At 35.9% G+C, this 10,414-nt stretch overlaps 1 protein-coding gene across 1 annotated transcript in view; it reads left to right on the top strand.

The window, feature by feature from the left end:
- Positions 1 to 10,162, top strand: part of prkd1 (protein kinase D1) — a 77,364-nt gene extending 67,202 nt beyond the window's left edge. Inside the window, exons 20-21 of the mRNA XM_040042215.1 lie at positions 2,240 to 2,325; positions 3,590 to 10,162. Of these exons, the coding sequence (XP_039898149.1) occupies positions 2,240 to 2,325; positions 3,590 to 3,820 (317 nt within the window). The 3' untranslated portion in view covers positions 3,821 to 10,162. The remainder of the gene's footprint in view (positions 1 to 2,239; positions 2,326 to 3,589) is intronic.
- Positions 10,163 to 10,414: the final 252 nt, after the last annotated feature.

The following is a 10,414-nucleotide window of genomic DNA, read 5'->3' on the forward strand; positions in this document are numbered from 1 at the left end:
TTGCATTAGCCAACCTTCTTGCACATCCCAAATAATACAAGTTGTTTTTAAAGCATGCTGGGGCTTCAGATGATATTATACTAGTACATTTATAAAATATAATTGATATAAAAATTTTATACAGCATTGTGACAAATAAGCAGCCAAAATTAACAGAAGTATACACTAATAACTTTTTTAATATCTGCAGCTTTTAATGATGATGCAATCCTCATTTCTAAATCGTAAATTGCAAAGAGAAAAGACCAAGCTCTCTAGTAGCAGGTCTATTTGTGATAAACGGAAAAGAAAGACCAAAGACAGAGCACTGTGTTCACACATTAGTGCAAGGATATTTTGTACACTGCTCAAAAAAAGTTAAGGGAACACTTGAGAATTACAATATAGCACAAAGTCTGGTAAACTTCAGGTATATGTATCTACCCAGTTAGAAGGCATAATCTACTGTGAACCTAGTTCACTTCCTTTGATCCAAATAAAAGCGATCAAGGATTCCTTGGAGAGGCAACAATAGGGAAAATATTAATTAAAGTTGATTTAATTATTGACAATTATTTAAATTGTTTGCATTTTACAATTCATTCATTTGTTTTAAAAAATGTTTAATTCCTACATATGCATATCACACTACATGAGAGATATATGTTGTATAATTTATCATTTACAGTTATATACAGTTCATATCCTCTCTTTCACTGGGATTGCACTACTTCATATTTAGGTTTATTTAGGACCATAAATATTTGACACAGATTTTGTTATTCTCTGCACATCACCATAGAGTGCAGCTTTTAAATATTTAATTTAAGGCATTTAACAAAATGTTGCAGATATTATTTCAGGGATTATAGTTATTTTCATTTTAGCTATTTTATAGGGCTCAAAATGACAATCTAAGATAGCTTTAAACATGAGAATTGTTTTTAATACTGTGATGAAAAGCCTTTGCAGTCAGTGACTGATTGAAGTCTAGAGTCCATAGATATCAACAAATGTTGTTGCTCTTTTGAAATGCTCTACCAGGTCTGTCAGCAGAGTATCAGCCTTAACACTTCAGAAGTCATTCTGCTACTTTTATCAGGATTAACAAATACTAATGACCTAGTTCCAATGGCAGTCATACATGACCATGACATAGCATTGGCTCCACCATGTTTGACAGATGATCTGCTTGACGGCATGAGAAGTTCCTTTTCTTCTCCATACCTTTCTCTTTATATAATTCTGGTTAATCTTAGTTTCAAAACTTTTGATCTCTTTAATATGATTTGATTTTGTTTTGCTTTGTTTGTGTTGGGGCCCTTCTGACTTCTTTAAGTTTTGTGGAAAAAAGTCCAGTTGCTTTCTTTCCAATCTCCTTAGATATAACCATAACCTGGATGACTGAGAACTTTATAGATGTTTTTCCAAATGTCACCAAGAAATTCACACATCCATGCCCTTCTCTTCCCCACTGCCCTCTCCACTCTTCTCTGAACCCCTTGTCAACACAGGAATCAAATATTCTATATCTACATGACAGAATTTTCTGAAATCTATACTTTAGGTGGATTTGGCTTAAAAGTAAGGAAACAACTACATTTCAAAATAGGGTATGAATAGGGTATAAAAGGTGTCCATCAACAGAATTTTACTTTTACACCCCTGGGATGTCGATCTGGTCAAGTAATAACAATAAACTATTTCTCATTATTTATTCACAGTTGTATGTCTTTAAATCAGGTTTCTTGTGAGACTAAACACTGCAGTTCAATAACTGTTTAGAATGACTGTAAACTAACATTGTCATTCTTTGGCCTTTGGTTTGGATTATCCAAATTATGAGGTCATGAGACAGGTCTGGGAAACAGGAGAGAGCCAGTGCTGCTGAGGAGTTAAGGAGAGGTGAATGTATGTGGTAAAGAAACTTGAAGAACTAGGAGAGTCCATCAGTTTGTGGAATGAGGATCTTAGGTTTGTAGGGGGGGTGGGTTCATACGGTAGTCCATTCATGTGCATAATGCCAAGTGATGGAGGCCTCTGTAGACCTGAGGGGCCTTGGGGTCCCAGAGCTGTTCAGACCACTGACCCCTAAAGAGAGGTTAACATCATGTTAGCTTTGCTCATTAGCCCTGACTGGCCCATGACCATGGGTGGGCCTCAACCCCAAATTCTCCTCCTACTAATACTCTGCACTTCCATTCTCCCCCTGTGTTCCCTATGTTCTTTCTTTCTTACATTCTTGTATTCCTCCATGCAGCGATTGACCTGATCAACAACTTGCTGCAAGTGAAGATGAGAAAGAGATATAGTGTTGACAAGACACTAAGCCATCCCTGGTTGCAGGTAGGAAATCAGTCATTTGAATAACTCCATTAAAATCAATTTGGGAGCATTTTTCAAGTTCAATACAAATCTGTAACATAACAATCAAGAATCAGTCAATAATACATTTCAGATTAATATAGCATCATCCAAATCATATAAAGGGTTCACTTTATATGATTACTGTTTCAGTTAAGATTTAGAGCTTTCATTAACCCCATATGTGTAGCATGTAAAAACATTTTGGAGTTTTGGGAATTTTTTTCTTTTCGTTTATTTAACATTAGCAACATTAATCCATCTTGTTTAAATAAACTTTATTGTCTGCAGGCAAAGTAAGTGGGGCCACATTAAGGTCACAGCTTCTGCAGTAATCAGGAAATGCAGTCTAACAGCTACTGTATTGTGTAACACTGCTAGCAGGCTGAACTGAAAAGGATTTCATTCTGGTATAGCAACCCGACTAGACTTCTGACACACATGAAGTTCCAAACTGAATTAACTGAATGAGTTGAGAACATGTAATCTCACATTCTTTGAATGATATGTAGTGAATAAGAATTAAACATCTAGTTGTTGAATCACAATGCATTTCACTTTGGTATGGGATAAAAACCAGAGGCACAATTCCACAATAATGCTAATGTTGCATTTTATTTGCTATCTGTTAGATTTATATCTTATGTTGATGATAATCAGAAAATATAGTGTAGGTAAAAAAAACAAACAATTTTTGTGTTTACAGCCAGTTTTGCTCCCCCCACTGAGCCAGAAAATCTGTTCATGTAGTTATGGACCAGTTTAGGCATGAAGTTGTAGTGCCTAAACTGTTCGAAAGTTTAGGTGCTACAACCTCAGAAGCGTGGTCACCTCTGGTTTAGAGTGTGGAACAGTTAGGAGATCCTGATCTGATGATTGGAGAAGATTGGAGAAGTATGATAAAAACTATTTTAAAACAGAGTGACAGGTTCCAGGCTTGAACTTTGATCTGATTCCACTGATTTTTGCCAGGAAAACAATTAAGAAATTTCCACAATCATCAGATGATGTTGCAGGAAAACTGCACAGAGCAGGCGTAAAAAGTCTGTTGATAGTGCTAAAGAGGAAGCTTGCATTGCACTTATTATTGTTAGTCAAGCCAAACAAGTAGGATGTTATACATATTTTACGAGTTGAGTGAATGTGGTTAGTAGTTTGCTATTTGTGTTTTTTGTAAAAGACAAAAGACAAGATAATGGTGTTATTAAATTATTTAGGCTATGGGTGTGTTCATTTTCTCCGCCAGGACTACCAGATGTGGCTGGATCTAAGAAACCTTGAGTCTCGGATAAACGAGCGCTATATCACCCATGAGAGTGATGACCTGCGATGGCATCATCACGCCCAGCTCAGCGGCCTAGACTACCCCATGCACCTAACCAACAGCCCCTGTGGTGAAGTTGGACAGGGGATGAAGCGTTACAAGGAAAAGGAGGAAGAGCTGGAGACCCTCAGTGAGAGGGTGAGTGAACTATGAGGAAGTAAGAAGACTTATTTTCCAAACAACATAAGAAACAATGACTATCACAAAATGAAAAAAGCACAAAATGAAAACTTACAAAAAATTAGATCCTTATTTTACTTCCATAAATCATAACGAATCTTATTCTAATTAATCTAATTAACAAGTAGTTGTTTCGTATTTGCAAGATAAGGCTCTTAGAATTACATCTGTAATGCTAGAGTCACTGCATAATTAGGAGTTAACAATTTTGTATTTAATTAGAAGGTCCTTGTGTTATTTATCCCATAGTTTTTTTTCAATAGGGTTGTAAAGCTCAAACTATTTATTACCTTTACAAGGCACAGAACTTTCAAATATATTTGAGATTATTGTTATATGTAAGGATCTTGTAATTATTTTTATGTAATTACAAGTCTTTTGTTTCCTAATTTCAAAGAATTATTCTCACAATTTACAAATGCAACATTTGCTCATTTTAAATCTCCTAGATGAATAAGCACCTTGATAAACTCACCCTATCCCAGAATACCAAAACAAAAATCCTATGTTAAGGCAATATTGATTTTTGATTAAGAGGTGTGAATTTTTCAAATGACTTCTTAATTTTGACTTTAAAAAAGTTAACGTCATGCAAGATAGTATAATTACGAAATATACAGTGGAGACATATATGATCCACTGTTGTAATTACTGGATCATTATTTCATGCAATTTTTTTCCCTTTGTAATCTTTATCCTTGTTAAATGTAGTAAAATAAATTTAAAACAACATAATCGTTCCATCCTTACTTTGTTGCTATGAAACAAAAATGTCATTTCTCCATGAAGAGCTACAAATTACAGTACTGGGCAGAAATCTTGAGACATCTCTCAATTCTTTATGTTTTGCTTGGGAAATGGCAGATCCATGCAGTGATTTATAGAACAGAATTCTGTTGAATGGGAACAGAATGTAAGGTGAAAACACCTGTGCGCACACTGCTTCAGTAATGTTGAGGTCTGGGTTGTGGCTAGGCCAATTCATGGCAGGTGGGGCTTTTTCTACCAAAGTATGCTTTACTATACTATGTGTTTAGGATCATTGTCGTCCTGGATGATGACGCCACTGGCAAGTATAATGCATGGTGCATCAAAATCTGATGCAACCATATTTTCATAAATTTTGGTAAGATCCCAAAAACCACAGAATGCACAGCAGCCCAAAATCAGCTTGTTTCACAGATGACCTCTCTCTTGACTACGTTTTGAAGCAATACATTTAAATTGGGATTTTGCTTCCCACTGTTGCCAACTGCTTGCTCATAGAGGGTCATCTGACTGACTGATCTTTTCCTATTTCTTAATGACATGATTTCATATACTGATGATCTGCTGTAGATAGTTTTTAGGTCTGCCACTTCTTCTTTTGTACTCCACATGTCCTGTTTCCTCCAATTTCTTAAGGGAACACTGAACACTGTATGCCAAGATTTGCCAAGTTTTCTGTGAATTTTTCTTTCCGAATCGCCTCGTTGGTGCACAAGTACTGTTTTATGCCTGCAAGCCTGTGCGATCTTTGCCATTTTCATAGAACAAACTAATGACGTAGGGAAAATGACAACAAAGTGCTAAGGATAAAGTGTAAAATTGGTTCTGTTGTCTTTAATGTGAAGATACAACACTGGTTCATGTGTTACGGTCTATGCCTTTTCTGTGATTCGTGGGTCATTGTTAAATGGCTCATCAAACAAAAGAATATTCTCCTGAAAATGATCTGGACTGGACTGAAAATGAGTGAACAAGCAGCCATTGTCCAAAGAAAAAGGCCTTCAGAAATCCTGGAGAAATACAAAAGACCAATTACAATCAAGTTTGGGTCCTTGGAAGCAATATATAAAGAAATGAGGGGTGGCTCAGGAAATTTGCACAGTAGTGTATATGAGTTATACTTAGAAAATAAAAAGATGAATGTGAATTGTTAGGAACCACTACATATTTTTCACCATAAATCATAGTAAATCACTGAAAATGACACATCAGAAAGTGTGTCAGAAGGCGATCATAAACTAATATTTAATTTATACTGTACAAACATGAAACTTGCTATTTAGGGCTTGTCACATATTCACGAGTTTCCTGCAGCTTGCACAAGATTTTGCAGATGTGGAAATAAGCCATGGCTTCCTTCACAACAAATCCAAAACAAAACACAGAGCTCATTCACAAAACTTACCAAGTGTTTACACTCATATCGTCAGATTAAAGTAAAGCAGTATTCACTTTGGATCTTGTGTAGATCAAATCCTTACAATTCTTTAAAAATGTATATACATTATTCATTATAAAAAAAAAGTTCTAAACTTGATTTAAAAAAAAGGAAACAGCATTTTTCTTCAACCTTGACAAAAGTCTTTTCTTTTGCTCGTCATGTAAAATTATTTAAGGTAACGTGTGTCTTCTGTCTGATAAACACAAAGTAGAAGGACAGTTAATCTTCACAACTGAAACATAATTCCTAATTTTCCTTTGTAGCAATGAAAAGTCACGAGTTCGGGTTTCATTCCAAAAAGAGATATCCAAGGTACTGTCATTAAGTCATTTACAGATAAAGTGACTGCTCAGTGAAAAGTAATTTACTATGATTTGAGACGTTTTTACTTTCCCCGTGTTTTCCAAAAATGGATATGTAGCATTTTGGAGTGAAAATCCTCAGTTGCTAAAAACACACTGCCAGTGACATACCAAAAACAACAAGATAAACGTTTTAATGTGTCAGTATTTTTTTTTAACAGTGGAGCCACAAATATCTAATCCAAATGGGAATATATGATTACTTTGATACATTTGCATTGCTGTGGTTTTCTTTCTTTTCCTATGAGATGAGATAAAAGGTGATGTGTCTGGTTTCGTTTGACAGGAAGTTCACTTGAATGCTATGTTTTGCCTTCTGTAAACAGTATAAATGTTAGTGTCTCAGCACAATCTAGGACCCAAATACATGCTCTTTTGATTTTGTAAGGGACAACATCAAGGCCATGTTTTCACCTAAGCTTTTCAGGAAATGCTCCATCTTTAGCTCAACATTTAGTTAACCTTCTGAATCTTTTTGAAACATTCATAGAAAATAACACACAAACTACTTTTCATCTCCCTGTTTATGGTCTTGACTGTCCACCTCTGCCTTGCTTACTAGTAAACATATGAAAATAAAATAATATTTAAAATTTTGGAATTTGAATAAAGCTTTAATCAGCAGGTTTCATGTCTTCTTTCTATACAGTTGAGAGACTGGAGCTGATGCATTCCTGGTAATATGCTGTATGTTAATACTTAGCAAATACCAATTTATCCAAAAATACTTGTATGTAGAAACTTTTTTAAGACTGAGGATTAAAGGCTTATACCATCTTTTGGACAAAAGACAAGCCAGTCCCTGTGTCAAGATTCCATTTCCTATCTCTGTTTGTTAACTAAATTACTAGCAGAGGATAAGACGTGTGGAGCATACTTTGAATCAGGTGCGAAAGATATTGTGTATCTTCCAGAGGCCAAGGACAAGATTTTGTTGACAATGTGTCAGAGATCCTGTTCATACGACGACCTTTTTGAAGTACCAGTGTGTTGTACTTCTCATTCAAAATTTCTCTCAACCACAGTCATTAAAGCAGTTTTGTCACCAGTTTGCTTAACTCAGGCACCCAGTTCGACCTCAATCCTCGTATCTCCTCTCCTAGCCACCTCCACTTCCCATTTCAGTTCTTCCTAGTAGAAAGTCAAGCCAAAGGAATCAAAAAGCTACCTTTGTGCACTAGCATAATTGTTTCTTTCTACTTTTTGAAGCACTTCCTCAGATCCATGAAGATCCTTATCATCTTCATCAGTGCAGGTCGCTCTGGGTCATCTGGCAATAACTTATTTACCTGAAACAGCAGAATGTCATCCAGCCAAAACATCTGGATATTTGTTAGTTAAAAATGCTGCTGTTCTCTTGATCCCATACTAAATAAATACTCCATAAAATTAGGACAAGTTTGCATTTATCCAGCTTATTAATATTCACACCAGCAAGTAAAGAAAATTACCTTAACTTGATGTTTTTACATCAACCACTCTTCCTGGGTTTAAATACTCAATCTTGCCATTCAGTCACTTCGGAAAGGCATTTCCGTACTCACATATTCGATGAGGGACCAGTTGCTTGTGATCAGCTCAGTCTGTAAGGATGGATATGTTGGACATCTTTCAGCTTTCAGAATTCAGGAGAGAGCAACTGTGGTACATGGGTACTATCGCTACTACCAACTGTTTACAGAACAAGCCCTTTGTGCGCAAGGTGGTTTGTGCCACTGTACTGAAATAACTATCTATTGTTATTGTAGTGTAGAGGTTAGTAGCAACCAACGTTATCGCTGTACCTCAGAATTTGTCCCTGAAAAAGAATTTACTTTTTTGAGACACCACCTTCAAATGAACATACACTGATAAAACAACTAACCTCTTCTCAATTGATTAACCATTAATTTGGGGACTTGAATGAGTAAAACAATCAAATCAAGAAAAGTTATTAATTTATCAGACCCACAAAATATACTAAATGACTTATTTAAAACTGGTTAATAATTAAATTTAAAATTACATTTAAAGTTATATCCAAATAGTCAGTAACGATGAGGGATTTGAGAATTGTGTATACCAGCCGTGGTCAACATCCTCCTATACAACATTAATTACACCAGGATATGTATTAATGAGAATTTATTTACAAAAGTAATGACTGCAAACATGCAAAGATCTAACTAAGGACTAAGACTAAGAGAACAAAGTATATGTGTGTTTGGGGGACACAGACAGAGTGTTTGTTGACTATGTCCCTGCAGTTCTGTAAGGTGGTTGAACATGTGGTCAAAGCCAAATAAAAGATGTGATCCTGCTTACATGTGTTGCTGTTGTTGCCCGTGGTAAAATTAGCTGCTGTGGCTAACTTGAACCTTTTTTTTAACTTGGTTATGGTGGATACCAGCTAACCTTCTGTAGGACATGCATCGCTGCAGTCAGAAGACTGTTTGCAGAGCATATGATAGAGAGGTTGGGGGGGTGAAGCAAAGCTCTCAGGTCCACACATACACCCATGGCAATCTTTTCCATAATCGATAATTATTGATGACAATTCCTTTTTTTAAGCTTGGTTTTGTTTTGCTTTGCTTTGCTTTGTTTTGTCGTTTTCTTTGTTTTTCTCCCCCGCAGAAAAAATGGTGGCCAGCAATTACTGCAAGTTGATTTTAGAAGGTTATAGTTTATCGGCCTGAGTTCTGCCCAGACAATAAATAATAGTTTAGGAGAGGGCTCCTACCAGGCTCTGCAAGATACTTGTTTACTGATAAGCAAGGCAAAGTTGAACACCGGTTATTTTAACCTGTCCCACACAGAAACAAAGGAGAACAGTATGCATTGGGTTTTTTTTTATATCATGATACTGCCATTGGTCTTAAACATAAGGGCTGTTTCTCTCAAGACTCTATGGCATCATCTTCTTTGTGCCTCTTTCATACAGATCAAACTTCTGTACACTCCAAAATTGGCATTCCAGCTTTAACTGGAATTAAAATGTCAAGTGTCTTGTGTCTTGTCTCTGTAAAGGGTTGACTTATAAAGCATTCAATTAAGTATTTTGTTTATAACATGCTTAAACCATTGTACATGTTTTATTGTGAAGAATCTGTAGATGACTGCAAGCAGAAGTAGAGCTCTAGGTTATGTACACTTTTTAACTAAGCGAAAGTTTGATACAGAAAGCAAAGACTGTTAAACCTGATAATTTTCTTACAGGTATTAAGCCTTTCTCAGAAATTAGGTATTAGATATTTGTACTTGTGTCTCTGGGAATTTCAGAAGTTTAACTTGGTTTAAAAAATAAAACTGTTAGTTTACATGTTACAGAATCCAAAAATCTTTTATTGCTAGTGTTTTCAGTGCTTGAACAAATTAAAGAAACACTTAAATAAGTGATCACATGGATCTTAATTACTCATTCTTACTATCAGTAAGTAATTCTTACAGATATACAACGTAATTTGTTGAGAACAACGGGAAAATCATAGGAAACCAAAATCATCAACGCATTTAGGGCTGGATTTAAAATGACACCAAAAATCCAAGTTTAAAATTGAAATCATTTACTGATCCGACTTGCCTTGTAATATGGCTTAATAGTGTTCATGGACTCTGTGGCCCTTTCCAGCTCTTTTTGTGGAATGGCAAATCTAGTGTTGCAGTAGATGTGCAATTTCACAAACTTAAGACTGTGCTGGGAGACACAGAAATACCTGTATGGGCTGCAGGTACTGTCTCATGGTACCGGCAGTGACAAGGACACTAGAAAAAAGCAAAACAGGAGAAAAATCAGTCAGGAGGGATAAGAAGATGTGAATGGTGCGCGGCCGCCATCTGCAAAACAATTCCCCTTTTGGGGGTTGTCTTGTTGTTGGCTCTCCAGAGCACCTGTTAACACTTTCATTTGCACCAGATCAGGTGAAACCAGTTTATGCTTCCTAATTGGACAGACTGATATATCTGTAGTTAATATTACCACATATAATGCTTGAAAAAAAAAGACAAATTCATGTTTTT

The sequence above is a fragment of the Simochromis diagramma genome, unplaced genomic scaffold (assembly GCF_900408965.1).
Source record: "Simochromis diagramma unplaced genomic scaffold, fSimDia1.1 OVJJ01000304.1, whole genome shotgun sequence".
NCBI lineage: Eukaryota > Metazoa > Chordata > Actinopteri > Cichliformes > Cichlidae > Simochromis > Simochromis diagramma.